Below are 22,768 nucleotides of genomic sequence, written 5' to 3' on the forward strand. Positions count from 1 at the left end.
TTGCCTTGAAACTTAAGCGGAACTAGATCAGTACGGAGTACTTATTTGTAAATACCAAGTAAGATAGGTGTGATGACCCAACAGATCCTTCCTCTATTTCATCTCTCGTGATCCCATAACCCATTCTGACTATTTACATGTTAGAACGTACTTTAATTGTCAGGTTTTCCTCAAAAGTGACAATCTTCTCTCTTTCTTCTTCCACACACTCTTGCAAAGTTTCCTTCTCTTTACCAAGTCGCACAATTGTTTCTTTCAAAGCACAGATCTTCTCTTGCTGCAGAAGACTTTGTTTTGAAAAGTTATCTGAACACAATCAGAAAGGTCTCATTTTTATTAATTCAACCCATTCAAGACAAAAATTCTTTTGATACACTTCAGAAGTGAAAGAACATGGCAAAAGCTCCCCTTCAAGAAAATGCCAAAGCGTGCACATTTTCAGAAACACAATCCCAATGATACTTGTAGTACCGCATTCTTCTTTCAAGACCTTAAATTGTGTGACTTAAAAAAAAATTAAAAAAAATCTATCTTTAAACAGCAAATGTTGGGATCATTCAAAGCAGCTTTGTTGGGTATTATAAAAATAAATGGCTTAAATAGAGTTACAATAGATAGACACCATGTGTAGGCTGCAGCCTGGAGTGACTGACATGAAGTGAAGGAGATGGATATCCTGATATTAGACAGTTTTTGGGGAACAGTCTTTGATTTAAAAGAACTTTATGTACATGTATATAAAGTGACTACTTAAAAAAAAAAATCAACATCACTTAAAAATGCAAAGATAACGATGAGGGAAACAATTAATATACTTATTACGCAATCAGGTTTGAGAAGAGATCTATCTTTCTTCAACTAACAAAGTGCTACATATTACATTTATCTTTAAGAGGTCAGAGAATCAGTTCTTGTATGAGGTACACACACTGCATTCACAGGGGAGAACTGCAGAGATCCTGCTTACAGTGACCTTTACTTCTCATAAAAAGCATGCAGGTTGCAAATTACTCATTAAATGTCACCATAACTGGGCAAATTGTATGGTACTTTTAAACTACTTCCAGGAGATAAAACAACAGAACTAAAACGATCTGTGGCTCAGTCTTTCAGGGACATCATACTCTATATTCACGTTCCAGTTTTTCCACAGATCCTCTCCCTATTTTAATACACAAGGTGAAAGACACTCAAACGTCCACAATGTATTTTGGATGTATGGCCCTAAAAACTACTCAGACAGTGTTCGAACCTCGCTCTAAAGAAAATTCTGATGGAGCAGCTGATTCTGGAAACCATTTCCAGGCACATGAAGGACAAGAAAATCTTCAGTAGTCAGCATGAATTTATCAAGAGTAAGTCATGCTTGGTGAACTTGACAAAGCTCCTACAATGAAATGTCTGGCCTGGTTGGTGAGGAGAGGTGGATATTGTCTACCTGCACTTTATTAGGGCCATTGACACTGCCCCCCGTAAAATCCTCATGGACGAACTGATGATGTATAGGCTGGATGGGAAGATCACGCAGAATCACGCAGAATTGTCTAGGCTGGAAGAGACCTCAAGATCATCGCGTCCAATCATGAGGTGAACTGAAAACTGGCTGAATGGCCAGGCCCAGAGCGTGGTGGTCAGTGGCAAAAAGCCTAGCTGGAGGCCAGAGACAGACATGGAGCTATGGGAAAGTCCAATGAAAGGACACAAAGACAAAGGAAGGTCATGGAATGGAACAGACTGAAGAAAAATCATGGAGCAGATCTTCCTGGAAACTACTCTAAGGCACGTGGAAAATAAGGAGGTGATTGGTGATGGCCAACATAGCTTCACTAAGGGCAGATCATGCCTGCTAAATCTGGTGTCCTCCTACAATGGGGTTACAGCATTGGTAGACAGGCAAAGAGCAACTGATAGATACCATCTACCTGGACTTGTGCAAGGCATTTGACACTGTCCCCCGTGATATCCTTTCCCCAAAACGGGAGATACATGGATTTGATGCATGAACCATTCAGTGGGTGAGAAATTGTCTGGATGATGGCACTCTAGAAGTGCTAAAATCTAAAAGAGGACAGATTTAGATTAAGTATTAGGAAGAAATTCCTTACTGTGAGGGTGGTGAGGCCCTGGCACAGGCTGCCCAGAGAAGCTGTGGGTGCCCCATCCCTGGAGGTGCTCAAGGCCAGGCTGGATGGGGCTTTGGGCAACCTGGGCTGGTGGGAGGTGTCCCTGCCCATGGCGGGGGGGTGGAATTAGATGGCATCTAAGGTCCCTTCCAACACAAACCATTCTGTGAAGCATCTCTCTGATGAGGAAAGGCTGACAGAGCTGGGACTGTTCAGCCTAGAGAAGACAAGGCTTGGGGAGGATCTCATCAATGCACATAAATACCTGGAAGTAGGGTGCAAACACATAGGCACCAGGCTCTTCTCAGTGGTACCCAGTGGGCACAAACTGACCCCCAGGAGGCTCCCTCTGAGCACCAGGCAGCACTTCCTTGCTGTGCAGGTAACTAAGCAGTGGCACAGGCTGCTCAGAGAGGTGGTGGAGTCTCTCTCCTTGGAGATCTTCAAAAGCTGCCTGGAGATGGGCCTGGGCAATGTGCTCTAGGTGGCCCTGCTTGAGCAGGGGGTTGGGCCAGATGACCCCCAGAGGACCCTTCCAAGCTTCAACCATTCTGAGATTCTAAGCAAAGTTGTTTTTTTTAAACACCATTTCACAGAGAATGAATGGAGGCCCAAAGATGAATGCACAATGCCGAGTATTTTGGATGCCTGAATTATGACCTGAATTTTCAGTATAGAGTGTTACATGTTCAATACAAACAACCGTGGATTCCTTTCACAGCTGTGTGAAAATTTATGAAAATTGTTAACTGAAGTCTCAAATCAGGTACTCTGAGAATAAGTAATAGGTATAGTTAGTAAGCAATTCTGAAAAGTTGTGCGTCACCCCAAAATTCTAAGGTACAGACAGCAATAGTACAAAACACCGCATAACAATATTTAACTATTTTAATAGCATGTGCTTTCTGCAATTACCTGCATTATTCACTGCATTTTCGGCTAAGGAGATCTGATAGACAAGCTTGCTTCACTAGACAACACTGATTACTCCCTACAAAACTCTGCAAAATTTGCAGCAAGGATCCTACAGAAAAACACCATGATAGTGTAATTAAAGACAATACCATAACTTAAAAAAACACCAGGGTTTATTAATTAAGCAGTACAGACAACCCTACGTATGGCATTCCCAACTTTTTAGTGATTGTTTCTGTACCACGTTACCAAATTTGTGTGACAAGTGAAAAGCAGGATTTGGATTCCCATCATGTGTCATATGACATAGACGACAAACCATCAGGGTATGTATTTGCCATTTTCTCTGTGGAAGAGCACTGGGCAGAGATGCTTTGCCAAGTTTATTGTTTTGGTAACCAGCGAAGGTAACACGAGGTTTGTGAATTCTGAGCTCCATTCCAGACTCCAAAAGGCAAAAAGGTTCTCTAGTGGGCACACATTTTCTTTCCATCCTCACCAATTCCACCTTTCCAGGAAGATAGGATTAGCAGCTAATCCTTTTTCTTCACTTTGGTCAGCCCTAAGTCTTAAGGTTTTTCATCCTAAACTCCTTCTCCACCAAACCTAAATTTCTAAATCTACATTTTCTGCCTCAATCTCCTTTACTTCCAGTCTTTGTCCTGCTTTCAGATTTATTGTCCTAAAGCTTCTGTATGTATGGCTGCTATTTCCTATGTGTGTCCGACAGCTGCAAGTCCTACCTGTCATCTCTGAACCAGTCATGCAATTTTAAGGTTTTTCCTAGTCTCTTTAACCACTTAGATACTAGGTCAGTTCACTTGATGTCTTCAATCCTTCTTCATTAATTCCCTTTATTATTTTTCAGTCTGGCTTCTTGCATAGCTCCAGCTTTCCCTGGTGCCACATCTACACTCGGGTTCTCCACTCCCTTGCTCCCAGTCTGTTTCCCACTTAACAGTCTCCTCTGACAACCCATCCTCCTTGTTGTAAATTCTTGTCCAGCGTAATAACCCATCTTTTTGTCTCTCAGCTCTACATTAGCTTTACTTTTCCCTGTTTCACAAGGAATATGCTGTCTTATCCAAACTGCAGTCTCAGTATCCATTCCTTGTTGATTCTGCTATTAAAATCTCTCAGCTCAGTACCTTCTCTCTCCACACCTACACTGTAGTTTCTTTCCTTCTAGTCAGCATCTTCCTCTGTTATCCCTGCGGTGACAGGATAATCAAGAGTACAAGAAAGGCAGTTTCCATTAATTTCAGGCTTCTTTGCCCGGACTTGCCTCACAGTAATGAAAACATCTTTTTGAATCTAGACTGCAACACGGTGATGCCAGATTCTGAAAAGATTCTATTCAGCTTTCAAAAACGGCAATTTTTCCGAGGCTTAAAATATGCTTAATTCAGACACATTTTCTGGGAATGATCTAAAGCATGCAACGACACACAGACTGACACTGCTATCAAACATTAAGTCCGTACTTCACTATTCTGGGGTCTAGGACTTTTTGAATGAAATATGTGGATTATAGTATGGACAAAATATTATTTCTAGCCTTCTCAGGAGTGGCTTAACCACCTTAGCCAAAGCATTCAAAAATTTAGGTTCACTCTGCTTATTCGAGTGAAATGCTTAAACCCAAATGACTGGAGTTTAAAAGTTTCAAGTAATGGAAAAAATTTAATAGTATAAGACAACACTAACATTAGATATCATTAGCTATAGATTAGTTTTATTTTCCCTTCACAAATTCACTACTGCAATTAAGAATACATCCTGTCAATTGCATCTATAGGAAATAGTAAAAGACATAACACGATACAATTGTATTTCTGAAAGTGATAACATACTCCTTGGCACACTAGGAATAATTACTGTGTCCACCTCTTTACCCCCATGATATGAAAAAGGCGCAACATAGAATATAGGATATAGTCTGTAAAGGATATTTTCCCGATTATGTCATCTTCCACTGATGCTGAGAGGTGCAAGCACCACCGTAGTGGTTCACAAATGTAACTGGTAGGCTCAAATACTGCACATTGGTAACAACATACCATGTTCAGCCAACAGTACATGCAGCAACCAAAACTTAGTTGCAAGAGCTTTATTTGTATCATTTAAAAAATGCAAAAACCTTCCAACAATGAAAGAAAAAAGCTGTTTTGCACAAAACATTAAAACTAGCAAAAGTATATTTATTTGCATTCAATATTTTTCTTGCAATCCATAAGAAATAAAAGAAAAAGTAGCAATATAACAATTATCCTACTGAATTTTATTAGAAAATATGTATCTGCCACTCACCAATTTTCTCACCCAAAAGTCTAATTTTCTCTTCTGAAAGTTGCATTTCATATTTTTTCTTAATAAGGCTTCTCTGAGTCTCTGAAAGACTCTGTTCTGTCTCTTCATTCAATAAGCTGGAAAAGCAGAAGCATTAAACACGAGAATTCAGATATTTATATATCTTTTTTTTTTCCTTTCTGAAATGCTACTAAATTGGCCAAAGTTAAGAAAAACCAAGATTCTTCTGTATACTTTAGACTATTCAGGATATTTTATAAATGTTAACCTTAATCTCTGGACATTAGAGTCTGAATACACCTATAAAAAAATCACAGGAAAGTAAGAACTTTTATAACAGGGGGAACTAAAAATTTGTCCAAAATGATTAAAATAAAAATTTTTACTTAGGATACAAATTGGAATGCTTGACCTATTTTAAGTTATTCCCAAGTCATTTGTTCAAATCACATAATATTAATGTTCTTAAGTGAAGAAACTGAAGAGAACTGTTAACATGGTTTTGGGAGAGACAAAAAAATATTTTAGTAGTAGCAACTAATCTTCAAGAAATCAGTTTTTACAATATTCATAAATCTGACATCTTATAAAGCAGCAGTAACTGAGGACAAGATTTGTCAAAGGAGTTCACGTTATTTTAGAAACCACAGGATCCTTAGAAAGGTGTCGTGGGCCAGCACAATATAGCATGCTAACACCCATCATTCCCAACAATCAAAATCCAACAACAAGAAAATATAGCAGCTATGCATCAGCTATACCAGTCACTTTTAAGGACCCATGGGTTTAGGAAACTAGTTGCCTAACTAAATTACAATTTATGAAATACAAGGAAAGAGCCATAGTATCTTCTGCAGTCTGTTCACTCTAGCCTAGTTCAGTCTGTGATCTAGTCCTTCTTATCTCTCTGCAGAGACTTCACAGGTGCTTGATTTTCCCCTCCAGTCACTAAATTATCCTTTTTATCACGCACTTACTGCCCTATGCTTTCTTCCCTAACAGCTTCACTTGAGTCTGTCTAGTGCCAGTGTATGTTTCTGAGCACAGTTAGGAACTCCAGTTGAGCAGCAGGCCAAAAACTCAGCACAAGGCTTCAGTTTTATTTCTGCTCTTGAAAAGAATGCAAGACTAAGAAAAAGGTGTTTGAAACTAACTGAATGTGTGACACTCATAAGCTTGAAAGCATTTGTTGTAAAAACAACTAGAAATGAAAATGATTTATTAAATGCAATTCATAAAAAAAAAATCACACTGCAACTTCTAACAGAAAGCCCTTAATCTTAGTCAGAGTGACTTTTGCTTTTTTACTGATGACGGTTTTCAGCATATTGTAATACCATCAAGCCAACATTTTACATATAAATAAGCAATGAGGAAAACCATTTCATTCCAAAAAGAAGGATGGCTCACAAGAACAACTATCTTAGATTTTTCTCCCTTTGAGCTAAATAAGAGTTAGGAAAACCAACAGACATTGGCCAGCATTACTCATCAAACTAATGCAATTCTACACTTTTGCTTACCTAAGTGAAGCATATTCAGCTTTCTGGTGGCTCAGCTCATTTTCAGAGTCCAGGGCTCTTCTTGCCAATATTTTCATTTCGGTTTCCAGAGAATCTATGTTCTCTTTCATTAGTGCCATTTTGGACATCTGTTCTAACCGTTCACTATCTAACTATAAATATAATTAAACATGAATTAAACATGAAAAACTGAAAAAATCTGATTCACATATATTATCATATTTTTCTCATATTTATTCAAATTCAAATCTGTATTTAACACAAATCTTTTACCAAAGGAGAAATCTCCAAGTTCCTTGTTTACTCAGGGCTTCCCAGCTTACTAAAGATAATTGACAAAGAGCTGAAATGTGATTCTCGCTACCTTTGATGTACAATCAATTTCCTGTCTTTCAGATCCCTGGGAACATTTTGATTTATTAATGTAAATTTTGGGTTGGTAATTATGTCCTAGGGCAAAAACGTTTGGCACTTATCAGCATTGAAGTTTTCAGTGCGAAATTAGGTAACAGAAGAGGTTATTATAGTTGTATGAAGGCAGAAATCACTGCTGAAGATACACCACCACCACTGCTGGGTTTAGGTCTCACATTATATAGCTATGCTGATATTTGGAAAGAGAAGACACTGCAAAACACCTCCATTAAGCACCACATGACCAAGCGATTGCCACGAGGCCTTTAAGTGTGTACCTAGAACATAGAAAGAACTGTTCCAGAAACTATTGCTTAGACTCTAGCAAAGCTGGTTTGGAATTTCCAGTTTAAAGGAAGCCGTGCTTGATTATTAAAATGTAATATTGTATATTCTCTTAATATTCGAAGAACTGTCCTTTCAAAATTATTTGAAACAGCTCTTTTAAGGTAAAAAATTCTCACTTCATCCCTCTCCTTATTTACTAATTCTTTCAGTGCTATTTTCTGCGTTACTATAATCAAAGATCACACCACTGAAGAGCAAGTCAGTAAGCTCCTGGTGTACAGTACCTTCCTCAGTATTAGTGCCATAAATTTCATGTTCAAGCATCATCCTCAAAGGATATTGAATAAACTGAAGAAATAAAACAACATACCTAAAACAAGACTGTTCCTGATATTCACTACATATCATGTGTCAAGTGTGTTATTAAAGCTAATTTACTACTCAGAGGATTCATTACAGATGCATTCGGTTTAATAAGATAATCCCTAGAACTATATTTACAAGCTTGATAGGATTTAAAATGTTGAAGGGGAAAAATTAAAATGAACTATAATTTCTAACCACAAGATCTAGGAGAAAGAGGCACTACAGAAATCAATGCTTACCTATTTAAAATCAAGTTCTACCCTCAAGAATTCTATTCATGTTATTAATGTTTCATTTTCTATTTTAGGGCCATACATTAGCAAACAACTGAACATATCAGTAATTTACACCATAATAATTTACATAGGAGAGAACAGTATAATTTCATTTTCTTTTGGAGCACTGGGGCTTAGTAAGACACCATCATCAGACAACTGAGGTTGGAAGGGACTCCAGGGAATGGACTCTAGGCTGAAGTCCTGCTCAAAGTAGTTCTGAGGTCAGGTTTGTCCAGTCAAGTCTTGAAAATCTCCAAGGCTGGAGACAGTTTCACTGCCTGACTGGCCTCACTGGGGAAAAAGGTGTTTCCTTGTATTTAGTGTGGACCTTTCTCGTTTCAACTTATGGCCATTGTTGCACATCCTTCCACCATGCACTGCTGTGAGAAGTCTCGCTCTGACTTCTTGCTGAGTACTGGCAGCTAGCTCATAGGTCCCCCTGAAGCCACTTCTGTTCCAGCCTAAGCAAGCCCAGCTGCCCCCAGCCTCCCTCACAGGGCAAGTGCTCCAGCCCTGGCTATCTTTGGAGCCCTTTGTTGAACTTGCCCCAGTTTGGCAGTGTCTTTCTTGTACTGGGGGGCAAAACTGCATTCTAGATGTGGTCTAACGAGCACTCAGTAAACTAGCACTCAGTTCATGCACAGCTCACTGTGCACCAGGACCTTCAGGGTCTTCTCAGCACAGCCGCTCCCAAACCCATCAGTTCCCAGCTCATATTGGTGCCAGGGGCTCTTGATCCCAAATTCAGGGCTTGGCATTCATCTTTTTTTCATAAGTATTTTTTCCATAAGGTTCTTGTTGGCCATTCTTCCCAGACATTGGTCCCTGTGGACAACAGCCCTATTCCTGAGCATATCAACCGTTTTCTCCAATCTGGGGAAATCTGCAAGCTTTACAAGCATATGTTCAGTTGCTTCTTTAAGAGATGAAAAGCTTAAACAGGACAGGCCTCAGAACAGACCCAAGTGGCAATCCACATTTCCAGCCCCCAGGCTGAGTGAGACATTAACTACTGCCTGCTGAGCCTGACCAACCCATCAAATTCTTCCCCACCTAGCTGCCCGCCCATCCAGACCACAGCTTCCTAACCTGGATACAAAAACACTGTGAGTAACAGTGTCAAAAGCCTTGCTACAGTCTAGGCAAATGACATCCACTGCTCTCCTCCCGTTATTCCCTGACAGAAGGCAGTAAAGTCAATCCTGCAGGATTAACCCTAAATGTCACCTGTATTACATTTACAATTCTATAAATAATTACTTGCCCTTACATTTTGAATAGTAGTTTCTAGCTCTTCAATTCTCTGCTGCAAATGAGCCTTTTCACTAAATGCAGTCTCTTGGGAAATCTGTGTCAAATAACAATGAAATCACATATAGAACATCAGAGCTCACCACAGAAAGGTAATGCAATTAATGTATTAAAACAGAAATCTTTAGCAACTTTAATTACAATACTGTGTAATTTTTGCATCAAAATAAGCTTGAGTGAAAAAAATCAAACCTTTAACTGCTCCCTGAGACTGTCACGCTCTGTAGTCATCCTTCGGAAATCTGACAGTGCTGTATCCCTTTCTGTCTCCACATGCCTTAACATAGCTTGAGCTGTCACAGTACTTTTAGGAGTCCTGGGGCATTTGATAAATTCCTGACGAAGCCGGGAAATCTCTTCCTGTGCCTGTTTTTAAAAACAGCAGTATAGGGGAAACATGGAATAAATAATGTAGCATGTTACCGTGTATATAAATCACAAGTAGGACTGGTTAAAGAATTTCAGTTAGAATTGCTCAACAGAAGAAGTAGATTTTCATCCTAAAAAGCTTGCAAAAAGCAATTATCAGTGAAAAAAAAAATTACCTTTTAGTAGGCCAAAATAACAACACATTACATTAGCACATCATGGCAGCAAATGGAATTTTAGTAACAAAATGGAGAATAAGAATAAGGATCCTAAACAATAACACTCATGAGACTTTTCAGCAATGTTTTCAAATCAAACTATTTCAGTGTTTGGTAAAAATATTTTTGTTTCTTACTGCAAAACTGTAAAATCTTCTGGTGTGGGATAAAACTATGACTACAGTGAATATAATAAGGCAAATATGTCTGGTAGTGCAGAGCAACCCGAAAACTATGCCATATGACAGATGAAGCAGTGATTTATGCATATATGCTTCAATTCAGGAAAGCATTCTTAACTCAGGTCAGCACTTACAACCTTGTGCTTGTATTTAACTGTCAAATTCAGACTTTTCATAACTTATTTCTTGAAAGAAGTATCATGAAAAATACTTGACATCTTTCTTGTACATCACTTTAAGTTATTTCAATTAACCAAAATAACATAAACAAAGTTACCCGTTCATAAAGCTTGGCAATTTTGTCTCTCTCAGCTGTTAAAACTTTCAAGTTACCCTGAATTTCTGCCACATGGCGCTCATACTTTTTCAGCGTTGACTTAAGTCCTTCACGCTCTCTCAATATTTTCAAAACTTCCAGATCAGAACTCAATTCCTTAAAGAATAATGTGATACAAAGTTAAAGTAGAGAAACAAATTTTCATATCTGCTTTGCAAATTTACTTAAAAGGTGTAATCAGACTTCAACCTAGGTAACTAGATGGTCAAGACTGTTCATACACATTTCTTAATATTATAAACTCTTCTTTTGAACAGCAAGTGTTTATTACAAATAGTACAGGAATTTTCAGAAATCCACTTAATATATTCAAACGTTAATTTGATAATCAGGCTAAGACATTATTAAAATGTAACCAGTTAAAGCCACACATATATATTCTGTGTGAAGCATTAGTTAATTTCACATTTTTTGCCATCAATATGCATTGATTTAAAATCAATTCGTTTTTCTTCCTGGTAATATGTCATCAGATAAACCAAAAAGACTGTATTATTCTTTTTGTTCCAAAGTGTTTTCCAAGCTCACCTGGATGGCTGATTTTTTTTTTGACATGCTGCCACAGGTAGAGCTCCGTTAGGACTTGAAAACACGTTTCTAAATACCTTCAGCAAATTCTCAGGTTCACTTTTATAGTAGTCTCTGTCCTCTTCCAATGTCTTAATAAATGTGTCAAGCCTGGAAGGTGCCTTCCCTTGTGTTATTTCACCTTCTGTTCGTAAAATAACCTGTATTTAAAAAAGTAAAATAATTCATTCACTGAAACAGAACTTTTGTAATGAAAAAGTATAAAATGGATAAACGTACTCTTCGTAATGAAGATATCTAGTTAAATATCCAAATATTTATAATATAAATACAATAAACATTTAAAAATAATATTTCAAAGTAACTTCTGAATGACAGTATTTTCTCTTTTATGTTAAATTGCAGAGCATGCTTGAATGTCCTTCTAAAGCTGACCTAACAGGACAGAAAAGGCCATAAAAGCTAAGTGTTAACTGACTTGGAATATATCCGTTCATAACTAAGGAGGACAATTAAATAGATTTGTATTGGAATACAAATACAAATTTTTAGTATGAAAAAAATAGGTCACTGTGTTTACATAAGATCCATGAAAAATGAACTTTTGAAATGGAAATAACATCATGCGTAACTAATTCTAGTTGAAATCCAGAAAGTAATGCAGGGGCCTAAAGCAGATTTTGAAGATGAACTGTGGTTCCAGAGTTCAAAACTGCAAAACTAATCGTTCTCTGTTACAATCCATCTGTTGAACTCATGAAAGTTTAAGCAGCTAGGGAATATTAAGCTCCACAAATTTCTTTCTTCCTTTTTTTTTTTTTTTTTTTTTTTTTTTTTTAAGACAAAATCAGAAATAGACTTTAAATCCCTAAAAAGTTATAGAAGTCCCCTAAATCTCTCAGCAAATCTAGCTCTTAAATTCCAAACTCTCTGGCTGAAGGATCAAAATCTTTCAGGGGTAACTGAACAGTAAGCTCTACATGCCCAGTGTTATGTTTTTTGTTTGTTTGTTTTTCAGAGGGGATTCTTTGCAGAATTGTGGTATAAGGTCAAATATAACATGCATGAAAGTAAAAAACAAATTCTTCCCTCATACTCATCACCACCCCAGAATTTTGAGAAAAATCTTAAAATTATGGAAAGAAATTAAAATCATGACTAAAAAAAAACCAAAAAACTTATCAATTTATGTTTCAGGTATCCACTTAATATATTCAAATGTTAATTTGATAAGTAACATTTATCACTGGCAAATATTTCTACGACATTGTAGATGTTTCTAAATATTCCAACAGTAATGTAACATCTGAAACTAGATAAAATAATAAGATAAAAATATTAAATATAAATGTTGTTTCTGTTTCATAAATGATTTACAAGGTATTCAAAATAGATAAACATATTTTCATAAAAAAGTCAGATTCTTAAAAAGATTCTCAAAAGCAAAATCCTTAGAGTTAGCTGCAAAACAGAAACAGATTCCCATCCATTTAGCAACAGAATGACAAATGAGAACAGACACATTTATCCATTCTTTAACTCACCTGTTATCAGTGAAAACAAAGCAAGTGAAATTAACTAGTTAAAATAATAATTTAATATGGAAGTTGCCTGATTTCATAGCTACATATGTATTAAGAATGCATGTTTAACTCACAGATTTTAGTGTTTCCACTGTGCGTGACAGCTTCTTTATCTTGTTCTGCTGGCGTCAGATTTGAATCTACCATAAAAAAATTGAGAGAAAAAGATGCATACATTTTTTATAATCGTTAGGGCAGATCCAGCATTTTATCTGATGTATTCTTTTGTACATGTTACTATTATGTACATGCTATTGTTGCAACTAATATTTTGTATATGCTGCTTAGTTATCGTAGGCTGAAAATTTAACAACAATAAATTTAATATAGAGGAGAATCAGAAGTTTTATCTTCAGATGCAGTCCAGGATTCAGAAAACCAGTAGCAGTTGAATTACTCTCCGGTGAGGAAATGAAAAAGGAAGCATGTGATACTTGTTCCAAGAACTGTTTTACCAAGAAACTTTTGAATTTAGGGACAGTTTGACTATCCCTATGGACTAAAGAAATATACATGTAGTTACACCAATGGCCAACAACTATCCTTTCTTCCATCTGAATACTACATTAAATCATGTAATTGCATGTGCATAAAATGAAATTTGACATTATCATGTGAAATCAAAAGCAATCTGCACAGAAATTTCAGTATTTTCAACTGTAAATGTGACTTTAATCCTTGAACCATTTTACACTTGAAAAAGATCAGTTATCAGAAGCTATTTTTCCTTCATTCTAGGAAATATACTTGAAAGCAGAGATGAAAGCTAAAAATTCAGCCGAAAAGGTCAAGAAAACAAACAAACAAAAATATATCCCCATATTAGGAAGTAACATTAAAATAATCACTGTACGATATTATTTCTAATAAGCAGATACCTTTGCTTCCTCAAGCTCCTTATCAGTGGTATTCAGTAAGAAATGGTTTCCTTTTTGCAGCTGCTCAGTTTGGCAATTACAGCAAGTTCTTTACGCAGATGATCATTTTTACAGGACAGCCTACCCACTTGATTTTCAACCACTTGCTTCTTCTCAAGCAGTTGTATGACATGTTGCCTTAGCTCATGGTTTATTTTCTTCAGATCTTCAATCTATGAGGACAAGGAAGAATAAAATATTTTATCTCATCTTCAAGGATCTGCAGGAACTACTTCACAGTAAGAGGCCTGGTCTCAAGGTTTCAACAGCCTTACTCACCATGGCTCTGTCAGATCTTAGGAGAGCCCTTCAATCACCTCTGAGATAGGGCCATACATACTAAAGGCCAGCAGAAATTTATCAGATCAATTTCTAATATTAATTCATCAACTAATCAATATAGAATTAATAATTTCCCTGAAACAATATTGTCTTAAAATATATATTTCATATACAGCCTTTTTCTAAGAAATGAGAGTTGCTAACCATTTGGGCAAGTATCACCTCACCTTTAACACCTCAGTTTAAAGGAGCATCAGTTCCTCATACAGCTTTCCAATGTTTTGAGTCCTCAGGTTTCTACAATCCCAGTCTAACCAAAAAACGAATACGCTGCGATGCAGAAAGTCCCTTGGTTACACAGACTGATCATGTAATGCATGAAAAAGTCAGTATCTCAGTAGTGATTTCTGTGACATTCACTAGATTCTAATAATCCAAGGGTTTTCTTCTTTTTACTAGCAGTGTATAAAAAATGCATTTTGAATTATTTGGAAAGACATTAAAGATTCTTTGCAAAAAAAGCTTAGTGGGTGGACTCTGTCATGTGACATTCTGTAGCTTTTAATTTTACCACTTCTGCTCAATGGATATGCAAATACATTAAGAGTCAGTGAACAAAATATGAATTGATTTTCATTATAATTTTATTTTTTACATTTTCATCAAACCTGATCCAGCTAATGCTACTGAATTAATACCTAAGCACAGTCACAAACCTATAAATGTGATAATTACTGAGTGTTTGAGTGAAAAAGCAGTTTTAAAAAGAAAAAAACAAACAGAAAGCATGCATGAAGAGGAGTGCAGGCCGCATCTGTACCTGTGGTTTGGGATTCCTGCCCTTTTACTGAGTTATACAGGTTGGGGAGAATACAGCTGTGGTGTTACTGAAGGAAGTCCATAACGGTGCCCACTTTTGACAGTGAGAACAGAACTGCTAACAAAGGGCATGGAAGCTAAATCCTACTCTGCATCGGATCATCTATTACGTAAACACCTACAATGACAAGCCACGAGTAACCAGTGATACCAAAAGCATTTGCATTGCTCCATACAACCAATTTATACCTTTCTCCCCCCTTCTCCTACTCTTGGAAAACCAAGAAAGCTCCAACGCACTCAGAGCTGCCATATTTAGACTACAAAATCAAGGATTCTTCATGGAAAATATTTTTTTAGCCATCTCCTTTATGAAGCAGGAATTGTAATTGAGTGCCCTAACTGATTGCAGTTGTGTACATGATGCTATATGGTGAAAGCGGTGTCTAAGCAGACAAAAATACTGATCCCTTAAGGCTTTATGGACTCAAAACCCAATACCACTCTACCAACAAAACTTCATAGCCAACAAAAACCCTGAAGTACAAACAACCTTTGCCCCTAGCATGTCTTCGCACTCTGCTCTAGCTTATGACGGCCTGTTCCAGCAACACAAACCAGGGATGAGAACAGTACCACTTCTGTAATCCCTAGCCACAAAAGGATGGAGAATAGCATTATTATCATCATTTGCAAGACAGAGGAAATACATGTTAGTAAGAAATGTGGACATCACGTGCAAATTATCTCCACCTACCAGCATCTTCTAAAATACCAAGCATGGGCAGAAACACTTGTAAACATTGAAACTCCATTCAATTCAGCTGAACACAGGGACATGCAGCTACTTATCATCAACTCATAGTAGTGCAGCCTGTGATTCCTCAGAAATCCATAAACACTTTGGAATAAAAGAAAGGAGAGAAAGATAGAGTGCTCTCTGGCAGCTTTCTAAGAATAAGTATGATAAAGTAAAGTTGCTGGAGCCCTCAGTGAGAGAAGGAAGAGCCAGCAAGGTGGGGAGAGTAGCAAGCACACCGATGCCTTGCAGTGCAGTTCAGTACCTGCCAGTGATACTGAAAGCCCACAGATCCAGCACTAGAATACAAACATGCAACTGTTCACCAGCAGCAAGTTCTTCAGCACCACCACCATGACCACAACAGCTTCTGTCCATACTTACATTCAAGAGTTTCAAGGAACTTTAGGGCAGCTGGTTCACCGTGTTATTTCACTACCACATACATCCTACTTCGAGTCAAATCCTGGTCACCATCAGGCTGACCAGTAGCCTCAACATGTTTTTAAGCAGCACCCTAAGTGGTAGCTTTGTTTAGGACTATGATTCAGCTGACAATTCTGGGTATCTACAAAGAGACTTCTAAGTGCAATTCACATGATCCATTTTGGACATTCATCCTAAAATTAATCACGTTCTAGGAGTACCTGTTTCTTTCCTCTGACAGTGAAGACAGCCTGGACATCTCTATTACACCCACCATCATTTGACATGTCAAATTACATAAGTGGATCCTATCCTAACATTCTGTTCTCTCTGACCGAGATACTCACAACCATCTCCAATTATGTGCATCACCCCAGTCTTTCCAGAAAAGGAAGATAGCAGGTCACAGTCATTTACAAGCTGCTAGTGCCTCAGCATCTCACTGTGCTAAGGATTCAAATTTGCAGGTAGAATATGCAGCATTTGCTCCCTCACAGTACTACTTTTACTCAATCTGTGGAAAAGAACTTTTTGAAGTTATTTGCAGGAGGAGGCTGACCCCCAGCTCCCCACACCTTCCTTTCAGGTAGCAGTAGAGAGCAATGAGGTCTCCCCTGAGCCTCCTCTTCCCCAGCCCAAACACCCCCAGCCGCTCCTCACAGGCCTTGTGCTCCAGGCCCTTCTCCAGCTTCATAGCCCTGCTCTGGACACGCTCCAGGGCCTCGATGTCCTTCTTGTAGTGAGGGGCCCAAAGCTGAACACAGCACTCGAGGTGCGGCCTCACCAGAGCAGAGCACAGGGGGACGATCACCTCCCTAGCCCTGCTGGCTGCACTATTCTTGATACGAGCCAGGGTGCCGCTGGCCCTCTTGGCCACCTGGGCACACTGATGGCTCAAGTTCAGCCGAGCACCGACCAGCACCCTGCATTCAGTCAGGTCCCACGGACTAGCCCACGTCCATATAGTTTAAACAGTCCCCAATCCGGTCGCCCCCCGTCCCGTCCCGGTTGCTCACCCCGCTGCGCTCCCCTCCTGGCTCCCCCCGCCCTGCTGCCCGGGGCGGGCCCGCCACGCCCCAACGGCTGCGCCCCGCGCGTCCATTGGGCGCCGGGCAACGGCCCGCGTGCTGCCCGCCTCACGCCGCCGCTGCCTCCCCGCTCCCGGCTCCTCAATGCCGCTTCCAAAATCCTCACAGGTCTCAGGGCTGAAACACTAGAGGCAAAAACAAGCAAGAGATTAGAAATTAAAAATAATAATAATAATTAAAAAAAATCTGGAAAAGTGTCACTAAGCAGCTGTTGCTGGATCCTGTCAAGGGGTGAATGCATATTCTGGTTTATAATGCAATATAATCCAGTCTGTAAATTCGTGCTCTTATAAATTCAGTTTATAAATTCATGCTTTTTGCATATTGACAATATTTCGAATTATCTTGCTGGGTTTGCCCTCAGCAATAGCCACTTTTCAGGAAAAGTACTTCTCCTTGACTATGTATTTTACTCATCAGCACATGAGAAACACCCCTCAAGGCATTTTTAACTGTCCACCTAGTGTTCTGCACGCAGCATTTTTAGACAATTCTGGTTCTAACTAAAAAAATAAAATTACAAAAAGTTGCCTTAGGCCCACCTGCTTGCACCCTGAAAAGCAAGGCGTCCAACAGCTCACGGTATGTTTTTACTGACACCCCGTGGCAAAACGTGGAAGCGACGCAACGCAAATTTCTGAGGGCTAAGTGCTATAAAATGGAAACAAATCCCCCCGCACATTTTTTCTTTCAGTAACATCAGAAATCCCAAAGGATGCGTTTCACTTCCTCCGACCAGCGTTCAAGGGCTCTTGTTCACCTTTGCATTATACCAACTAATATTTGGAACTCTAAATCAACACGGTTTTATGGATGAAGTTCATGTGCATTAAGGCTATGTATTAAGGGAACAGTCCACCCCAGTGCCAAGCTGAGCTATCACCAGTCTAATTTAGCAACAAATTATGCCCACTTCAAACTGTTCAGAATAATTACCAACTTGTTTTTTAATGTGATAACGCATTATGCCAAGTGCTGGGGTGCATGTCACATCAGGCTCCTTTTAGTCTCACTCTCACGTGGTAGCAGTTTCTTACTGTTCACTTGCCCTACTACACCCACACATTTCTTTTAAGGGTTTTGTAAGTTATGTTCTTGCTGTGAATGCTCCAGTTCTTCAGCGGGAAACAACCCCAAGCTCTCATCTTTAATCTCTCACTCTTTATCTGCCTTTTTTTTCTCCTTCACATTCCAGGGAATGTAGGTGTACTAGGATTGTTTCTTCACTCAGAAGATGAAGTTGATTCAGGCTCCACAATGAATAATTTTATTGGTAAAGTGAACATACAGAAATCTGGGAATTACATTCCCAACCCCAATTTGCTTCCTCGAATGATTTGTTTCATCTGAATAAGGATATCAGTTTGGTGTTTCTTCCCAAGTCACTTAATTCTAGAACAAGAAAGAAGAAAAAGAATCCTACTTGTCACTGTTCTTCTTCAAAAGGAATAGCCTACATTTGTGATTTCTCACAACCCACTCTTCCAACCTTTTTGTCTAGAATTCCTTCATATCTTGGGAGTCCTATTACTGAGGAATGAGAGAGAAAAGCATGTAAGGTATCCTTCATGAATACATGTACATCGGCAAGAGATATGGGTACCACTGAGGATAAAACTTAAACTTGCAGCTCTGATCATTGCCCCCCAAGTCTCAATTTAAATACAGATGATAGGCCTTGTAGAATTATGGCTTAGGTCTTATAGACTTTAAGAATTGCCCTAATCAGTACAAATGTGAAGACAATCTGGTGCATACAGTCTGTAATCATCTAGCCTTTGATCATTTCCAACTTGCTATCAATTACGCCATCAGTATCTAGTCTCTATATCTTCATGAACACCGTGGATATTTTCTCTGAATTTGCTAAGCCTCTGTGCATTGGTCTTTACTTATTCAGTCTCCCTGTGAAGTCGTGAACGCTTCTAGCATCCAGAACATCCCGTGGCGAGGAATTAATTGCACAGACTGGTCTTGCACAAGCCGTCCACTTTTATATGTTGTGAATTTAGCTGGCGCGGTCCGAGTGACGATCAGCACTGGCCCGTTCCGTTCAATACCACGTACACACGTACAAACCTTTACCACATTCCCCCACTGGCGCTGCCTGTTGGTTTAAAGCAGGGCTTTAGCCCAGCCCAGCCCAGCCCAGCCCGCCCCTGCCGGCGGCGCACGCTCCAGCACCTCTAACCCGGGAAGCGGAAGGCGCTGAGGAGGGCGCTGAGGGGCCGCCAACGGCTTTAACGATTTTAACGGCTTTAACGGCGCCCCCGTTCCCTCCCCGCCCCGCCGGCGGGGCCCCGGCCGGTGAGGTGGGAGGGGAGAGAAGATGGCGGCGGGGGGGGGGTATAAGATGGCGGCCGGGGGGCGCGGGACTGAGGTGCTCTCTTGACCTTTCTCATGGAGTCAGTGCACTCGTGTGGTGCTCTTACTGGTGAAAATGTATTCATAAAGCTGTAGTGCTGTAGCTCAGTTTAGCAAAACACAAGCGAGAATGTGTTGAGGGAGAAAATACAGCTCGCTTCCAACCTGTTCCCTTCGTCTTTCAGGTGCTAGAGGTGACCAACTGCAAGGAAACGCTCCTCGGACAGCCCCAGCTTTTGTGTGAAGCACATGGCAGGGTTGGAACAGCATCGTCAGCCTCTGGAGGAGAAGACTGCCTTGTAACTCAGCAGTTTGAGATCACTTTTACTTTGGGAAGAGCATGACTGCAGTTAGCAGTTCCTTGCTGTCACAACAGCGGGTTGTGTGCTTGCCACCTTCGTCTTTACCAGGCCACATATTCTTTCCATCTCCTGTTTCATTATTAAAAACATGGTACTCCAGTCATCATTCAAGAACTGCCTACAATTATCCTGCATCCTCAGGACTCCAAAAGCTGGCTTCAGAGACGCAGCTAATGGAGGACTCATTATCCAGTCTCTTTCTAATGATGTTTACCACAATCTAGCAGTGGAAGACTGGATCCATGACCACATGAATTTAGAGAACCGGCAGGTCCTCTTCCTGTGGAGAAATTCCCCAGCTGTGGTAATAGGGAGACATCAGAATCCCTGGCAGGAATGCAATCTCAAGCTAATGAGGCAAAAAAATATAAAACTAGCCCGGAGGAGAAGTGGAGGAGGGACGGTTTACCATGACTTAGGCAATATCAATTTGACTTTCTTCACAACGAGGAAAAAATATGAACGAATGGAAAACTTGAAGCTAGTTGTGAAGGCACTGAAAGCCTTGCGGCCACAGTTAAATATCCATGTCACTGACAGGTATGACATCTTGCTAGATAGGCAATACAAAATCTCAGGTACTGCTGCTAAGCTGGGAAGGACAACTGCTTATCACCACTGTACCTTACTCTGTAATGCAGATAAGTTTGTTTTATCTGATGTGCTAAAGAGCCCTTATAAAGGACTAAAAAGCAATGCCACTCCCAGTGTGCCTGCATCAGTGAAAAATCTCTTTGAAGAGGATCCTAGTTTAACATGTGAGATGCTCCTGGATGCCATTGCTGAAGAATATGCTATGCAACACCAAATAGATCATCATATCACCTTAATAAACCCAACCGATGAGACTGTGCTTCCTGGAATTAATAATAAATCTAAAGAACTACAGACCTGGGAATGGATTTATGGGAAGACACCAAAGTTCAGCGTTAGCACATGTTTTAACATGGTCTATAAGGATTCTGTTCTTGATGTTAAAGTAGATATGGATGTAAAGCATGGAAGAATTGAAACCTGTAACATTGATCTGCCAGAGCAGTGGCTGCCACCAGCACTGTGCAGTGAACTGGTGAAGAGCCTTTCTGGCAGTAAGTTTTGCCCAACCGAAACCACTGCGTTATCAAGCACGTTACTAAGAATGTGTCCACAAGATGATGAGTTGCACAGCAAGTGGAATCTGTTATGTGAGAATATGACAATGTTAATGTGACTCGCATTTTGAAATTATTAATGAAACCTCTGCTGCTAATTTATTGAAAACAAAATTAAAGGGTTAATTTCTACAGGCTTTTACTCCTCTTTATTAGCTATCAAAACTGTTTAGTCTTGTGCTTTTGCTAAATACTACCTCCTAGCAATTAGATTTCACTCTGCCTGTATTAAAGGTTCCCAAGTTGTAAGATGTAAGCCACTGAAAGAGGCTGCAGCCCTTTATTGCTCCATGCTGATGGACATCATCACTGCTTAAACCAGGGAGAATGGTGCAGGCATCCCACACTGCTTCTGTGGCAAAGATGGTACAGATTGGCTGACAGAGACCAGATGGGGTGGATGGAAAACTGATGCTGTGCTCATGCATTGGCTTCTTAGTTTTTATCTCCTTCCCTGCAGATAGCAGCTCAAAGGCCATGTCTCAGTCCCTTAGCGTGCCTCCTTCCTACCAGGCACAATGACAGGAATCGCTGCTGCTGTAAGCACTGGTGTGTTAGTCAAAATAGGGAATGCAGATGGAGGAAGAGCTTCCTCATGTTAGTAGCAGAAAACTTGCCACTGGAAGGCAATAGTGAACTGAAAGTGACAGTTTTCATGTTAAATCATAATAACAGCTCAATACCAAAGTATCATGAAAGAAAAGCTGAAGATTATTTCACTGTTGTTGCAGAATAACCTGAATGCCGTTTTGACTAGGTCAGAACGGGAGCAGTTTATTGCCATGGCTATAGGAGGGAACACAGTGCAGCAGAGTGACAGCCTCTGCTGATGGGAACACTGCCCAAATGAGGCTGTTACAGAGTTTATGTTCTTCCAGGCTATACGACTCCACCAAATTACCCTTGAGCAGTACTTAAATTGTAAATGGGAGGCTCAGCAAAAAAAAGCTGTAAATTTGCCCTGTTTAGGTGCAGGCACATCAAAGTAGATTCCAACGGGCACAGTATGTAGTACAAGCAATTTTCATGAGTCTTTTTCTAGGTTAAGAGGGGCAGCAAGACTTGAAAGCATGGTGATCAGAAGTGGGGCTGCAGGAAAATCAGAGCACATAAATTGGATCGAGGAGCACCAGTGTCAAGTAGGCGAGAAGCAATCTTGACATTAAGAGGGCAAGATAAAAAAAGACGAATCTGGTCTAAAGAAAGTAAAGGAGCAGTGATGTTTATGTCCTACGGGATGTCCTAATTACATTTCTGAGACTGTGGCATGGAGGAAGAGTCTTTTTCCATTCCTCCTCTTCTCCTGCCTCAGTTTCTTCTAGCTCCTGTATTTCTGCTGGCATTTCCAGGAGCAAAATGTTGAATTTGCAGTGCCATGAGTTTAGTGTCACTGTCATTCTCTCCTGACATGCACTGCAGAGATTAGCAAGGGTAACTCCTTCAGTTGAGAGGCTTAGTCTGCCACCTAACAGCAACAAATCGTAATTGCTCTTGAGTTTTTGGCTGAAAGCCTACAACAAAGGCAGCTGCCACAGCCTCTGGAGCTTTTTCAGCAGTGTTGTCTACGCCAGTGTGCCAGTGAAAAACTTCCTTGGGATAGTCCAAGCAGCCTGGAAGGGATTCCCCCGTACTCTGTTTATTACAATTACATATTTTGGCCCAGTCTGTTTTTCCTGGGCAGACTTGCTGTGTCACCTGAAGATGATTTGCAGCTGACCTAAGTTCAGTATTGTTCCTTGGAAGGCCAGCCAGCTTTCCCTATTAATCACTGTCTGATTTCACGAGGCTTAACAGCTCAGGAGCTGGTTTATATCA

At 39.8% G+C, this 22,768-nt stretch overlaps 2 protein-coding genes across 3 annotated transcripts in view; one reads left to right on the forward strand and one right to left on the reverse strand.

Moving 5' to 3' along the window:
• The window catches only part of TSGA10 (testis specific 10), a 30,065-nt gene extending 12,025 nt beyond the window's left edge, over positions 1-18,040 (reverse strand). The window contains 12 exon segments of the mRNA XM_032200208.1: positions 152-306; positions 5,349-5,464; positions 6,872-7,023; positions 9,488-9,565; positions 9,721-9,894; positions 11,163-11,212; positions 11,215-11,362; positions 12,820-12,885; positions 13,624-13,691; positions 13,694-13,835; positions 17,005-17,036; positions 18,013-18,040. Of these exon segments, the coding sequence (XP_032056099.1) occupies positions 152-306; positions 5,349-5,464; positions 6,872-7,023; positions 9,488-9,565; positions 9,721-9,894; positions 11,163-11,212; positions 11,215-11,362; positions 12,820-12,885; positions 13,624-13,691; positions 13,694-13,835; positions 17,005-17,036; positions 18,013-18,040 (1,209 nt within the window).
• Positions 18,041-19,280: 1,240 nt separating this feature from the next.
• LIPT1 (lipoyltransferase 1) lies at positions 19,281-21,090 on the forward strand. 2 transcript variants are annotated; one of them, XM_032195088.1, is made up of 2 exons: positions 19,281-19,388; positions 19,626-21,090. In XM_032195088.1, exon 2 carries the CDS (start codon positions 19,891-19,893, stop codon positions 21,010-21,012), a length of 1,122 nt encoding a protein of 373 aa, XP_032050979.1. In that variant the 5' UTR covers positions 19,281-19,388; positions 19,626-19,890; the 3' UTR covers positions 21,013-21,090. The 2 variants fall into 2 exon arrangements, with proteins under 2 accessions (XP_032050979.1, XP_032050988.1); XM_032195097.1 differs by having other exon boundaries at positions 19,281-19,383.
• The last annotated feature ends 1,678 nt before the right edge of the window (positions 21,091-22,768 follow it).

The sequence above is a fragment of the Aythya fuligula genome, chromosome 1 (assembly GCF_009819795.1).
Source record: "Aythya fuligula isolate bAytFul2 chromosome 1, bAytFul2.pri, whole genome shotgun sequence".
NCBI lineage: Eukaryota > Metazoa > Chordata > Aves > Anseriformes > Anatidae > Aythya > Aythya fuligula.